Consider the following 15,842-nt stretch of genomic DNA (forward strand, 5'->3'; position numbering starts at 1 on the left):
TCGCCCTCTGCGCTGCTGCCAACCAACTGATAGACAGGGTTGGTGAGGTGAGTGGAGGGATGGCAGTCAGAGTTCCAGCTTCCCATCACTGCCCAGAGACCCCCCTGGGTTAGACAGAGGGGGGGGAGAAATCGGGAGGAGCCCTGCTTGCCAGTGATTCCTGGGTTAGAGAGAGGGGGATCAGCAAAGGTTCCTGCTACTTGTTACTGTCCTGAGACCTATGTTAGGAAGAGGGGGGAGCCAGCCAGGGTTCCTGCTCCCCATCACTGCCCCTTGACCCTGACGTTAGTGGGAGGGGGGGAGCCAGCCAGGGTCCTGCCCCCCCCCCATCACTGCCCCCGAGACCCCCGAGGTTAGAGGGAGGGGGGATCAGCCAGGGTTCCTGCTCCCAACCCTGGCCAGTCATCCCTGGGTTAGAGAAAGGGGGGGGGAAATCAGCCAGGGTCCTGTCCCCCATCAATGCCTCCCCTGCAGTGCATGTGGGGTGGTTGGGGAGGGAATTGCAGGGCTCGGGGTGGTGTGGTGCGATGCCTCTGTGGCCAGACAGCCTGCTAGGCCGTGTTGCCATTGGTGTTTTATCTGGGCTGCTGGCGAGATTGAATCATGCTCGCCAGTTTGCTTGGCGATGCGAGGGGCGATGCGGTAGTGCTGCGGGCCAGGTCTTTCTAACACGGATCACGGTTAGCCTCTTGCTCCGTCCGCCCCCTTCCCCCCCCCCCCCACCCTCATTCCTGCTCTCCTCCCCCTAGTTCAAATCAAAGTCAATCCTCTCCCAGTATGACGAGGAGATCGAAGGCGAGAAGAAGAAGTCCTTTCGGCTGCAGGCGGGAGGTTGGGCCGACGGCTCATGGGAGCAGGAACTGCAGCGGATCCAGCAAACGCTGAGGGATCAGGCCCAGACCCTGGAGCTGCCGCAGACGAGGCTGGCCTCCGAGTTCTACACCGAGGAAGAGATGGTAGGGCCCGTTCCATGGGGCGAGTGGTGGGTGGGGGTGTGGGAAGGCCTGAGGAGGGGAGAGTTCTGTAATGGAATATTTGAGAGATAAATTGGTAAAATTAAGTAGTGGGGGTTACATACACACATTTTAAAACAGACCTTATTTGAAATACTGAAGAATTTATTTTCAGTTACTTTACAGAAACTATGGAGAATGCTATGCACATTTCACAAGTAGGTGCTAATTGAAATGATATAATGAAATGAATGGACTGGAGACACTCTGGCTGTTGAAAGCACTTTTGACAGAGTGCACAGAAAGGTCACTCCTGGGTTTTTGTTCACCTAAAGATAACAGATGGGAACAGAAGGCTGACTCCTATTGTTTGCTGGAGAAGGTGGGGGTTTTGTAAGTGAGAGAGAGAGAGGGGGGGACATGTGGCTGGCAGTTGGAATCAGAGAGAGAGAGAGAGAGACAGAGAGCTGAAACAAGCCAGGAGAAGCTTGTTGGAACTGAAACAAACTCCAGAGCGGCGGATGGCTGCAAGTGCTATTTGTCTGATGTTTCTCTTGGAATAAGAGGAAGAGAAAGGAACTCTGTGATAGCGTGAAAGAAAGAGGTTATCATCTGGAGAACCCTGATGGGGCAAGTTTCATCAGTGAGACATTGAGATGACTAATGGTGGTACCTCTGTATAACAAATCTCTTCTCTGCAAACCCTACGAGAACCTTCCTGAGCGGTAAATGTTTACCTTTCGAGCATCAAAGCCTGGTGAACTTTATACATGTTAAATTCTGTGCACAGTATAAGAAATGCCTGCAACCAGAGAACTTGGAAGAATGAGAAGTGAGATTGAACTGTGAACCAAAGAACTTTTCTTAAATTTACACACACATTACATATATGTGCGCTTAGAATTAAAGGGGGTGAAGTTGGGTTAGTTAAGTTAATAGAGAGAAGTTAAAGATTGATTCTATTTTCATGTTTAAAGATAATTAAAAGCAACTTTTGTTTAAGTAACCATTTGCCTTGGTGAATATCTCCTGCTGGTGGGCTTTTGGGTCCTTTGGACTCGTAACAGTTCTCACCAGCGGGGGCTGCACTCAGGACCTCTTCTTCCCTTCCCGCAGGTCACGTTTAAGAAGACGAAGAGGAGAGTGAAGAAGATTCGCAAAAAAAAAAGCAGTGTGAAAATGGACGAGCTGCTGGCTCATGGACATGAGAGCTCAGTGGACGACTATGGCTCCAGGTGATCCGCTGGTGGTGTGGAGTGGCTGGGCCACCACGCCAGAGGCCGGAGTTTGGTTTGCCCTCTCCCCCCCCCCCCCCACTTCCTTTGTCCCCACCCCCTTCCACGTTGCTGGGTCTCCTTTTCCTCCCATCCCCCCTCCTGCCCACCTCCACTGGATCCCTCACCTATCCCCTTTCTCGTCCTCGTCAATTCATCACCCCCTCCATCCATCACTGCATCCCCTGTCCCACCCTCACTGCAACTTCCCTTCTCCTTCACTTTGGCCCCCCCTCCCTCTGTCCAACCCTTGCCATGCCCCCATCTTCCTCTCTCTGAGCCCTCCCTCATTGCTGCGTCCCCTCTCCCCAAAGTTGATGGGAATGCAGGGAGAATTAAACGGTAGTCAGCACCAGGTTGATGGGCTGATGTTTCTGACACTGAATACGGGTTGACTTGGCTGGATATCCCAGTGCACGCACAAACAATCTGATTTAATCTGACCGTTGGGCCCATCACCTCTCTCCTGTCCCTCTACGAACCGACTTGGCTGTCCTGCCCACTTGTTTCTCCCCTCCACGGCCATCAGTGCCACACCCTCACTAAGGCCTGTTACCTCCTCAGGTCCCGTGGGCGAGGCTGGAAGGTTGATCCCAAGCCGGAGGAGGAGGGGATCGCGGAAGAGACGGAACCGCCCCCAGCTGCAGACCTCCAGTCCACCTCTGACGACGTGCGTGTGGAGAACATGGAGATCAGTGAAGGTGCATGCCTGGGGGAACGAAGCTCCACTTCCTCCGCCCCCCAACCCCCACCCCCCAGCCCTACATCCAATCCCAAATCCGCATCCTCTTCCAAAATTCCACTTCTCATCACCAATGGATGAATCTTTTTCCTTTTACTCACACTTGTTCTGCACCCTCCGCCATAGAACATTGCAGCAGGAACATAGGAAGTAGGAAAAGGAGTAGGCCAAAAATGGCCCATCGAGCCTGCTCCGCCATTCAATACGATCATGGCTGATCTAATTTATGACCTAACTCCACCTACATGCCTTCTCCCCCATATTCCCTAATTCCTCTATCATGTAAAAATTTATCTAACCGAATTTTAAATATGTTTAATGGCTGGAGGCCATTCAGCCCTCAATGTTGTGCCAGCCATCCAAACAAGAGAGAGCCCCTTCCAAAGCCATGGATTCACCTCCTCTGACTTTTCCAGTTTCACGCTTCCGAATTATTCCTCCCATCCCCAGGCTATCTCTCTCTCCCACCACCCCCTCCATCTACACCTCCCGTTGCTTCAGGAAGGCAGCCAACACATTGAAGGATCCATCTAACTCCACCTTGGCCACTCTTTCTTTACTCTCTTCCTCCCCAACACCACCCCTGTCAACTCCATCTACACCTTCTGCTGCCTCAGGAAGGCAGCTGACACACTAAAGAACCCGCTGACCCCCACCCTTCACAGTCTTTCCCCCCCCTCACTCCCTCCAAATCACCTCTTCCCCTACCCCCGTCAGCTCCATCTACACCTCCTGCTACATAGAAAGGCACCCAGCCCATTAAAGTACCAATTCCCTGCATCCCCTCCTTCCCTTTGGCCACTCACTCTTCTCGCTCCCTCCCCTTACTCACCCCTCCTCCCCACTTCTCCCTTGACCCACCAGGAGACTGATGAGGGTGACATCGCACACCATCGGATCCAAGGATGTTTTGTTTCCCGGTTATCAGGCACCTGATTGACCCTTATGCACCTTCCCAACTGACCCCTTTGGGGATCAACTCCATACATCCCTCAAGGTCGCCGCACAGATTGATTGGATAGTTAAGGCCTCGGGGATGCTGGGCTTCATTAATTGGGGAGTTTGAATTCAGGAGTTGAGAGGTCTTGTTACAACTCTACAAATCTGTGTTTTTTAGTTCTGGTCACCTCATTATAGGAAGGATGTGGGAAGCTATGGAGAGGGGGCAGAGGAGATTCACCAGGATGTTGCCTGGATTGGAAAACAAGTCTTATGAGGCAAGGTTGGCAGAGCTGGGACTTTTCTCTTTAGAGCGTAGAAGGAAGGATGAGAGGGGACTTGATCGAGGTTGACAAGATTATGAGAGGCAAAGATAGGGAGGACGGCCAGCACCTGTTTCCCAAGGCAGGATCAGCAAACACCAGAGGATGTCAGTACAAAGTGAAGGGAGGGAAGTTTAGGGGAGACGTCAGGGGTACGTTTTTTAACACAGAGTGGTGGTGGCCTGGAATGGCACTGGGAATGGTGGACCCACTGGAGACTCTTAGACAAGCACGTGGATGAAAGAAAAATGGAGGGTTACGAGGCAGGGAGGAATGAATATATGGGTTGCCATAACATCGAGGGCTAAAGGGTCTGTACCATGCTGCATTGATCTGCCTCCCAACCACTGCACAGTTAGTGCAGCGGTTGGTGCAATGCGATTGCAGGTCCTGCGATTAGGGTTTGAATCCTGGCTGACTGCAAGGAGTTTGTATGTTCTCCCCGTGTCTGTGGGTTTCCTCCCACCCTTCAAAACGTGTGGAGAGTTGTAAGTTAATTGGGTGCGATTGGACATCACGGGCTCGTGAGCCGAAAGGGCGTTACGTCTAAATTTTAAAAATTTAAATGTGGGTTTTTGGGCTGGATTGTGCACCAAACAAATCCTCTCACTGCATCTCAGAGCCCACAACAGTGAAAGGCAAAGTTTTCTGGGTTTGGTTGGAGGGGGTGGAGGTGTTTGAAGTTAGGAGTGGCACGGTTTCACCCCCCACCGTGGCTCGTCGAGCTCACCCTCTGTCCCTGGGTCTCACCTCAGACGAAATCCAGGCCCCCCAGTCGCCGGTGGCCATCGAGGAGGATGAGGCGGAGGCCGAGCTGCAGAAACAGCTGGAGAAACACCGACGCCTGCGGCAGCTCCACAGACAATCGGCCGACAAGGTGGGGGGGGGGGGGGGGGGTTGCAGGTGGGAGGGAGATGGGTGGGAAGGAATTGGGGGGAGGGTGACAGGTTGGGGGGGGGTGAAGGTGGGTGGGGTTGGAGTAAGTTGGGATGGGAAGAGAGGAGGTCTCACCACCCTCCCCCGACCCTGATTAGGGTCTTAGGGAGGGGGATGCATTCACCCATCGAGGGAATGACAGACTCCCCAAACGCTGTGGTGGTTTGTGCCAGAAGGGTCATCGGAGGTGGTGACAGGAGTCTCTGGCAGTGGTTACGGTTGTGGGTCAAGGGTCATATGTGAGGATCATGGAGGTTTCTGGTCCTCACAGTCTGTGTTCCTCATCCCTCAACCCCTTTAGGCGGTGGACTCAATGAAAAAAGAGCGGGCAGTGAGCGCGAGGACGAAGACGCGGATGACCTGGAGAAGAAGGGGGTGATCGTGTTCAACGCCACATCCGAGTTCTGCCGCACCCTCGGTGAGATCCCCACCTATGGGCTGGCTGGAAACCGGGAGGAGCAGGAGGAGCTGCTGGTGAATCTCTGCCTGGGACTAATTCTTCCCCCTCCCCCCTTTTCCCTTTCCCCCCTCCCTTTGCCCCCCTCCCCTTTCCCCCTCCCCCTCCCCCTTTCCCCCTCCCCCTTTCCCCCTCCCCCTTTCCCCCTCCCCCTTTCCCCCCTCCCCCCTTTCCCCCTCCCCCTTCCCCCCCTCCCCCTTTCCCCCCCTCCCCCTTTCCCCCCCTCCCCCTTTCCCCCCTCCCCTTTCCCCCCCACCCCCTTCCCCCCTCCCCTTCCCCCCTCCCCCTTTCCCCCCTCCCCCTTCCCCCTCCCCCTTCCCCCCTCCCCCTTTCCCCCCTCCCCCTTTCCCCCCTCCCCCTTTCCCCCCTCCCCCTTTCCCCCCTCCCCCTTTCCCCCCTCCCCCTTTCCCCCCCCCCTCCCCCCCCCCTTTCCCCCCTCCCCCCTTTCCCCCCTCCCCCTTCCCCCTCCCCCCCCCTTCCCCCCTCCCCCTTCCCCCTCCCCTTTCCCCCCTCCCCCTTTCCCCCCTCCCCCTTTCCCCCCCTCCCCCTTTCCCCCCCCTCCCCCTTCCCCCCTCCCCCTTTCCCCCCCTCCCCCTTTCCCCCCTCCCCCTTTCCCCCCTCCCCCTTTCCCCCCTCCCCCTTTCCCCCCTCCCCCTTTCCCCCCTCCCCCTTTCCCCCCTCCCCTTTCCCCCCTCCGCCTTTCCCCCCCTCCCCCCTTTCCCCTCCCCCTTTCCCCCCCTCCCCCTTTCCCCCTCCCCCTTTCCCCCCTCCCCCTTTCCCCCCTCCCCCTTTCCCCCCTCCCCCTTTCCCCCCTCCCCCTTTCCCCCTCCCCCTTTCCCCCTCCCCCTTTCCCCCTCCCCCTTTCCCCCTCCCCTTTCCCCCTCCCCCTTTCCCCCCTCCCCCTTTCCCCCTCCCCTTTCCCCCTCCCCCTTTCCCCCTCCCCCTTTCCCCCCTCCCCCTTTCCCCCCTCCCCCTTTCCCCCCTCCCCCTTTCCCCCCTCCCCCTTTCCCCCCTCCCCCTTTCCCCCTCCCCCTTTCCCCCTCCCCCTTTCCCCCTCCCCCTTTCCCCCTCCCCCTTTCCCCCTCCCCCTTTCCCCCCTCCCCCTTTCCCCCCTCCCCCTTTCCCCCCTCCCCCTTTCCCCCCTCCCCCTTTCCCCCCTCCCCCTTTCCCCCCTCCCCCTTTCCCCCTCCCCCTTTCCCCTCCCCCTTTCCCCCTCCCCCTTTCCCCCCTCCCCCTTTCCCCCCCTCCCCCTTTCCCCCCTCCCCCTTTCCCCCCTCCCCCTTTCCCCCCTCCCCCTTTCCCCCCTCCCCCTTTCCCCCCTCCCCCTTTCCCCCCTCCCCCTTTCCCCCCTCCCCCTTTCCCCCTCCCCCTTTCCCCCCTCCCCCTTTCCCCCCTCCCCCTTTCCCCCCTCCCCCTCTCCCCCTTTTCCCATCTCCTTCCCCCCTCCCCCCTTTCCCTTCTCCCCTCTCCCCCTTTCTCTCTCTCAACCTGCTGAGCTAATGGTTTGTCGAACCTCCACAGGATTTCGAGGTTGAGGACAAGGAGTCATCAGATGGTGAGATGGAGCTGGACCGGGATGAGACTGTGGGCTGGAGCACGGTCAACCTGGACGAGGAGAAGAAGCAGCCAGAGGTGAGTATGTTTAGGATGGCGGAGAAAACCCACTCCCCTGTGAATTGGGAGGTGCCAGATGGGATTGGCAGTTCTGGTCTCCGGCACCGGGAGCACCTTGCATGGTTCTGATCTCCATTTCCCTGGGTCAGACCACACTAGGAGCACCATGTACTGTTCCTGTTCTCTGTATCCCTGGGTCAGACCACACCGGGAGCACCGTGCAAAGTTCTGATCTCCATTTCCCTGGGTCAGACCACACCGGAGCACCATGTACTGTTCTGGTCTCCGTATCCCCAGGTTAAATTTGAAGCCACCTTCCTGGCTTCTCTTTGGTTAATGTGACGTGGGAATTGTCCCATATCCAAACTCCCTCACACACAAACCCCACTAGTCGCTTTCCTTTTGCTGTTTGGAGGAGCCCCCCTGCGCTGAAGGACAATTCCTTCACCTTCCTGTGGTTTCTGTGTGTTACTGACCCGCGCCTCTCTTTTCTCTTTCCCCCCCCCCCTCCCCCCCCACTCACCACTCCCCATTCTCTCTGCCCCCCCACCCCCCCCTCCAGTTCCTAGCCACATCCACCACCATCCTGGATGAGGAGCCCATCGTGAACTGCGGTCTGGCAGCAGCTCTGCACCTCTGCAGGAACAAAGGTGGGTCGACTTGTGCAGGGCTGCGAGCACAGGAGCTGCAAAGGCCGCACTGGAGCAGGGTTGCAGGGGCTGTGAGAGGGGCATAGGTAGCAGGGCTGCACTGGAGCCGGCAGGGTCTGCAGAGCTGCAAGAGGGCAGGAGAGACAGGGTTCCACTGGAGCAGCCAGGGCCCCACAGCAGTGCACTGAAGCAGGAAGGACCTGCAGGGCTGTGTTGGGGCTTCCCAGCATAGCACCGAGCTCCAGAAATGGTCGGTGCAATCCCTGGGCCTTCTTCCTGTGACTGCGGGGATCCCCTCCGGCTGCTGCAGTTTCCTCCCTCCCGTGTCCCGAACACGCGCAGGTCAGCCACTGTGAACTGCCCCTCACAGAAAGTGGAGGCTGTTGATGGCCTAGGATGTGGTTGGGATTACCTACGCAGTGAACAATGGGGCCAAAGGATACGGAGGGTCCTCTACAAGATCTCTGAAGTTGCAAACAAGGTGCTTGAGATGTTTACATTCACAAGTCAGAGAATGGAAAAAGAGGGTCACAAGGAAGGAAGGCTGAAGACAAAATGAGACGGGGATGGACCCACAAAGGCGGGGGGGAGAAGGCTGGAGTGAGGAGGAAGTGAGGTCAGAGCGAGGAGAGGCAGAGCTCGATGGGACAGAGCAAGGAAGGGGGACATCCTGACCGAGGGGTGGTGGGGTCAGAGCGAGAAGGGGGAGAGGTCCAGAGTGACAAGGAAGAGGAGAGTCTGGACCCTTGATGGGGGGGTGGGGGGAGGCTGAAGTGAGAATGGATGGAGTGAGGAGGAGAGGGTGGATAGGTTGGGCCTTTCACAGCCAGGGGGGGGGGGGGGAAGAAGGCAGGGACAACGTGATTGGCGTGGGGGCAGGAATGAATGAGCGACATCCCCCTCTCCCTGGTGACGGGTCTCTTGGTTTCCCCACTTCTCCCCTCTCAGGTCTGCTTGACACCACCATGCAGAAAGTGGCCCGGGTCCGATCATCAGTCAAGACCCTCCCCTCCACTGTCTATGCCATTGAAGATAAGATGTAAGTTGCTGGTACATCATGCAGAGCTCAAAGACCAGAGCTCTGAGCCCCAGGGGTGGGAGGTGGTAGAGGGGTGATGAAAGCAGGTTTATTCAGCCAAGCCAGGAGTGTTGGGTAAGATCACACCGGTCAACAAATTTTTTTAAAGGTTTGCTTCCTGGAAAAAAAAAATGGGGGATTAACAACTTCAAGCTGAACATGATCGTAATTTCAGATTTGCTGCATTAAGTTGGAAGTTGGAAAAACATTAACTTTTATTGAATTTAGCATGTTTAACCGCATAATGATGCTGACACCTTGTGTTAGTTCAACTGACCTAAAAATGTTTGACCGCTGATTTTCATTTGTACTCAGCATCTGATGCCTCTCGCTCCAGCATCCAACAATAATTGGCTGGCACTGCTGGATTCCAGTTGCCCCGATACTGCTTTTCCTTTTTTTTGAAAATTTTATTTAATATTTTCAAATTACACAAAAAAAGCATACAACCATAACTATATTCCCTCCCCCTTATAACCCCCCAAAAGCAAAAAAAAACAAAAAAACCTCTCCCCAAAACCTTACAAAACACATATCAAATATTCCCTGATCGAGTGCCACTTCACAATTATTTAATTTCTATAACCATACATTTCAAATATAAAGCCCACATATCAATGAAAAAGGAGTAATTATTTCTTACATTATGATATCTATGCAAACTTTATTGTACATCATTCTTCCATGGAACTGCTATACATTTTCTTGCCACTGCTAATCCTAATCTTAAAAAAGCCAAATATGGTTTGGGCATTTTTGAATCAACAAATGGAAACATTAACATAACCCAACAAACATAGCCTTGGATCCAATCGAATATCCATTTTAAACAAATCTCTCAAAAATTTTATTATCTTCTCCCAAAAAATTTAATTTTCTTACACAACCAAATTGAATGTACAAAAGAACCTTTTTGCTCTCTACATCTAAAACATAAATCTGTTGTGCTAAATCCATATCTCCTCAATTTCTCAGGGGTTAAATATAATTGATGCAAAAAATTATAATTAACCATATTATATCTCACATTATAATGACCATTCCTCCCATGTCAAAACAATATTTAAATCTTTTTCCTATTTCTCCTTAACTTTATACACATCCACTTTTTCCATTTTTTCCTGCCACAACCTATACATATCCGAAATAAAACCCTTTTCATTTTTATCTGCAAATAATAATTCAAATTTTGTTTGACTAGGTAAATTTATTTCTTTTGCATAACTCTTTAAAAATTCTCAAAATTGATAATAAACAAAGAATTTGACACAATACCATATTTTTCTTGTAAACTTTTAAATGAGCAAAACTTCCTTGCAAAACTTCCCTGCTTCAAAACAATCTATAACATTAACTATTCCTTTAAAATTCCCAATTTTTAAAATAAGAACTATTCAATGAAAAAGGAATTAATTTATTCTAATATAATGATGACCTTATCGAAATTATCCCTTTAGACCCTATAACAAATTATCCCTTTAGACCCTATAACTAAATTACGATTATACCAAATATTCATAATATGTTGTAAAATGGGTAATTCAAATTCTTGTAATGCTAAAGGATTCCATTTATAAATAAAATACTTAATATTATCTAAGATTTGATCCATCTCTATCTTTGCCCATCTCGGAGATTGTTCAATATCAAATAATCTGTTAATAAACTTTAACTGTGCTGCCTCATAATAATTATAAAAACAAGGTCGTTGCAAACCACCTAATTCATAATGCCAAGTCAATTTTTGTAAAGAAACCTTCAATAATTTACCTTTCCTTAATTTTTTTTGGTAGCTTACAGGGAATAGACTGAAAAAGATATTATACTCGAGGATAAATTATCATCTTTATACAATTCACTCTTCCTATTAACATCAATGGCAAATCTTTCCACTTATCTAAATCAATTTTAACTTTATTTAATAAAGATACATAATTCAAGTTAAATAATTCATGATAATTTTTATTTACAACTACTCCTAGATACTTAATTTTATTGGACCATCTAAATTTGGTAATTTGTCTACAATCTGTATAATCTTCTTCCTTCCGCTATTAGTAAAATCTCACTCTTTTCCCAATTAACTTTATATCCCAATAATTTCCCATACTATTCAATAAGTCCTGTAATGACTTTAATGAAACTTTTGGATTTTTTAAATATATTAAAACACCATCCGTAAATAAACTAATTTTATATTCATTTTCCCTCACTTTAATTCCCCTAATAGTAAAATCTTGCCGAACCACCTGAGCTAAAGGTTCAATCACCAAAGCAGATAATGCAGGAGAAAGAGGACAACTCTGTCTTGTAGAGCAAGACAAATTGAAAGATTTTGAAATCTGACCATTCGTCATTACTCTTCCCATATAAAGCCTTTACCCAACCTCTTAAAAAAAAACGGACCAAAATTAAATTTTTCCAACACTTCAAACAAAAACTTCCATTCAACACGGTCAAATACTTTCTCAGCATCTAAAGATACAACCATTGGCTGATTATTTTGTGTTTTGCCACATTAATTAATGAAATCAATTTAACTATATTATTTGCTGAATATCTACCTTTAACGAAACCTACTTGATCAATATGCACCAATTTCGGCAGATAATCCGCCAACCTATTCGCCAAAACTTTCGACCCCAATTTATAATTGTTTAATAATGATATCGGTCTATAAGATGATACTTTTAAAGGATCTCTTTTTTTTTGGTATAACTGTAATCAATGCTCTTGAGATTCTGGAATAAAACTGACCGCACCAAGGAAGACCGTCCGAGTGCAAATACAGAAAATGAATTTTCAATGACACGTGGCACTTGGTGGTTTTCGAAGCTTGAAGCAGATTGTCAATCAGCTGGATGTAGTTTGGATCTCTGTAGTTGCCAAGAAAATTCCCATCAATATATTTAAATGCCTTCCATGCTATTCTGACTAAGCATGCCTAGGCCTAAGGCAACATTTGCATAGTACCTGCACCGGGTGCATGCCCAGGTGTGCTTGGACTGACCAAGGCAGCTTGCCTTGTGGGTAATGTATTAGTAGACAAAGTATGACAGGAAATTACAAAAATGGGCTAGATCTAAAAATTGGTATGTGATAGGAGAATTTTACGGCGATTTTCGTGACCAGCAGCCCCAGATCCAGATCCATAAAATACACCCAATACTATTCAGGAAGCAAAACCTTCATTGTCCAGTGTCATCATAGCAGGAAAGATCACCAGATCCCACCCAGTGCTGCTGGATAGAGGACGTTACAGCCCGCGATTTCTCTGATTCACCCCCCCCCCCCTCCTTTTCTCCAGCTCAGCATTCACAATTAAGGTTTGCCTTTCCTCTTCTGACCAATTATGGCTGGTTCATCTATGCTCCTCCCCCTGACCTTCCTCCCTCCTTCCCTCTCCACAGCCTTTTTATTTCAGGAACCAGCCTGCCCTTTGCTCATCCTTCAAGAAGGGCTCAGGCCTGAAATGTCGGTGATGTATCTTCACCTCAAGACTGGCCGAGTTTCACTTTTGTGTTTTTACCCCAAAGATCGAACCCTTTCCTCCCTCACCCCCACCCCTCTCACACCCTCACCTCTCTATTTTCCCTACATCCTCTCCAAGGGTCTTTTGAACCAACTATTGTACCAGCCTCCACCTCCGACAATATATTCCATGCACTCATCTCTGCGTGTAAACCTTTCTCTGCTCCCCTTGAGCCGATGCCCTCTGGGATCAGCTGTTGTACCCGGCACAGAGATGCAGTCTGAAGGGCCTGTTCCCCGCTGGCTGGCACCCCCCCCACCCCCCGGTATGTGAGTCACAGGCACTGATGGGAGGTGTGTTGCCGCAGGTTGATCGATGACAAGTACAGTCGGCGTGAGGAGTACCGCGGCTTCACGCAGGAGTTCAAGGAGAAGGAGGGCTACCGGCCAGACGTGAAGATCGACTACGTTGACGAGTCGGGGAGGAGGCTTACCCCGAAAGAGGTGAGGGGCGAGCTCCGGGCCGGGGACGAGATGGGTTGAGCAAACCTGGGTGAGGGGTGGCCCGGTAAAGGTTGTACCACTGGCATCGATCCGCAGGAGGAAAGCACAAATGTCTGCAGGCACTGTAAAATTGCTGGAATAGCATTGTGTTCTTACTTCAATCATGGTGACTGCCGACTTTCCTCTTTTATACCTGTCTGCTGCAAAATTTTTGCAAGGGATGCCGTTCCCAATCTCTGCAAGGGATGCCGTTCCCAATCTCTGCAAGGGATGCCGTTCCCAATCTCTGCAAGGGATGCCGTTCCCAATCTCTGCAAGGGATGCCGTTCCCAATCTCTGCAAGGGATGCCGTTCCCAATCTCTGCAAGGGATGCCTACATTTTGCTCGTATCTCGTTGAAGGGCTCAACCCCAAAACTTTGGTTATATATCTTTATTTTGTTTCATAAAGTCCACTGTTTGACCTGCTGAGTTTCTCCAGCATTGTGTTTTTACTTCAATCACTGTGTTTTCACAATCAGGATTTATTGTCATGAACAAGTCATGAAATTTGGTTTTTTGCAGCAACATCACAGGGCAAACACTCATAACCATTTTACAACATTTACTATTAAAAAAATAACAATAATAATGCACAAAAAGTCAGGCCATGTCTTTGGTTCATTGTCCGTTCAGGAATCTGGTGGCAGCGGGGAAGAAGCTGTCCTTGTGCTGCTGGGTGCTCGTCTTCAGGCTCCTGGACCTTTTTCCTGATGGTAGCAGAGTGAAGAGGGCATGGCCTGGGTGGTGGTGGAACTTTGAGGATAAAGGCTGCTTTTTTTAAGACTCCGCCTCATGTCGATGTCCTTGATGGAATCTGTGATGTCACAGGCCGAATTAACCACACTCTGGAGTTTATTCTTGTTCTGAGAGTTGGCGCCTCTATACCAGACAGTGATGCAACCCACCAGAATGCTCTCCACGGTACAACTGTAGAAGTTTACAAGGTGACGTCCCGAATCTCCTCAGTCACCTCATAAAGGATATCCGCTGGCAGGCCTTCTTCATGACTGCATCAACTGTCATTACTCCTGTCTCCTGCAACACTCTGCAAAATTTCTTCGAGTGATGTTGAGAATGTTTCAGGCATTGGTGAAGCCAAGTCTGGAATATTGTGTGCAGTTCTGGTCTCCAAATTAGAGGAAGGAGATCAATAAGGTAGAGAGGGTGCAAAGAAGGTTTAAGAAAATGCTGCCCAGATTGCAGTATCTTTAATATGGAGAAAGATTGAGTAAATTGGGTCTTTATTCATTGGAGCGTAGAAGGTTGAGGGGGGATTTGATAGAGGTATTTAAAATTATGAAGGGAATAGATAGAGTAGATTTGAATAGGCTCTTTCCCCTGAGGGTAGGGGAGAGTCCACGCTGCTGAAGATCCAGCTGCGCTGGGTGGGTCACGTCTCCAGAATGGAGGACCATCGCCTTCCCAAGATCGTGTTATATGGCGAGCTGTCCACTGGCCACCGTGACAGAGGTGCACCAAAGAAAAGGTACAAGGACTGCCTAAAGAAATCTCTTGGTGCCTGCCACATTGACCACCGCCAGTGGGCTGATATCACCTCAAACCGTGCATCTTGGCGCCTCACAGTTTGGCGGGCAGCAACCTCCTTTGAAGAAGACCGCAGAGCCCACCTCACTGACAAAAGGCAAAGGAGGAAAAACCCAACACCCAACCCCAACCAACCATTTTTCCCCTGCAGCCGCTGCAACCGTGTCTGCCTGTCCCGCATCGGACTTGTCAGCCACAAACGAGCCTGCAGCTGACGTGGACTTGTACCCTCTCCATAAATCTTCGTCCGCGAAGCCAAGCCAAAGAAAAAGGGGAGATTGGAATGAGGGGTTATAAGTTAAGGGTTAGGGGGCAATACTTTAGGGAGTAATATAAGAGGAAGCTTCTTCACTCAGTGGCTGAGTGGAATGACCTTCCAAAAGGGATGGTTGAGGCAGGGTCAATTTTGTCATTTAAGAGGAGGTCACATGGATGTGAGGAGGTTAGAGGGTTATGGGCAGGGAGTGGGAAGGTGGAACTAGTTGAGTTTCACGTAAATCTGTGCGGACTAGAAGGGCCAATATGGCCTGTTTCAGTACTGTAGATTGTTATATGGTTATAATGTCTACCCTGAAGAAATTCTCCTTTGCTCCCCGCAGGGAGTTCCGTGGGATTCTCTCTCACAGCTCCCCATCGGTAGTCCCTGCTTCTCTCAAGACCTACAACCATATGCCCGCCCGGACTCACTTCTACTGCCATGTTGTCTTCCTCGCCTCTACCTCTTGGCTTCCAGCTCTGGTCCCAGCACTTGTGTTTTTGCATTGATCTGCAGATTATAATTAATGCATAAAAGTACTGAAGAAATTTAGCAGCTCCCACAGCAGCTCCTTCTCAATTCAGGCACCCGCCGGCTTTCTACAGACCTTGAAGAAGGACTTGGTCTCTAAACGTTGGTGAGAGATCTTTACCTCCTAGGACCTGCTGGGTACCTTCAGCACCTCCTTGGTTTTTTTTAAACCCCAATCTGCAGACTTTCGCGTTTCATGACTTTCACCATGAAGGTGTGTAAACTGACGTGTTTTTTCTCTCCAAAAAATAGACGTATTTGCAAAGATACATAACCAGTATTTCAGGCCTGAGCACTTCGTTCGAGGCATGGGCAGGATGTAGGCAGGCGGCTGCCGGGGGAGGAGGGAAGAAAGGGCACAGATCAACAGGTAAAGGGGGTGGGGGGGTGGAGGTAGGTGAAACACAGGATTCTGTGGACACTGGTGGTTAGAGACTCAGCAAAGGTGAAGATACATCACCAACGTTTCGGACTGGAGCCCTTCAACAAAATGTGGGGGAACATGAGAGATGTCTGAACAAAAGGGGG

At 50.4% G+C, this 15,842-nt stretch overlaps 1 protein-coding gene across 1 annotated transcript in view; it reads left to right on the forward strand.

Annotated features, from left to right (window-relative positions):
• Window positions 1-15,842, forward strand: part of sart1 (spliceosome associated factor 1, recruiter of U4/U6.U5 tri-snRNP) — a 29,747-nt gene that overhangs the window by 11,255 nt on the left and 2,650 nt on the right. Inside the window, 10 exon segments of the mRNA XM_069896234.1 lie at window positions 750-956; window positions 2,070-2,188; window positions 2,792-2,928; window positions 4,987-5,108; window positions 5,469-5,498; window positions 5,501-5,641; window positions 7,146-7,256; window positions 7,801-7,888; window positions 8,837-8,927; window positions 12,806-12,941. Coding sequence (XP_069752335.1) covers window positions 750-956; window positions 2,070-2,188; window positions 2,792-2,928; window positions 4,987-5,108; window positions 5,469-5,498; window positions 5,501-5,641; window positions 7,146-7,256; window positions 7,801-7,888; window positions 8,837-8,927; window positions 12,806-12,941 — 1,182 coding nt within the window.

Source organism: Narcine bancroftii, chromosome 8 (genome assembly GCF_036971445.1).
Source record: "Narcine bancroftii isolate sNarBan1 chromosome 8, sNarBan1.hap1, whole genome shotgun sequence".
Lineage (NCBI taxonomy): Eukaryota > Metazoa > Chordata > Chondrichthyes > Torpediniformes > Narcinidae > Narcine > Narcine bancroftii.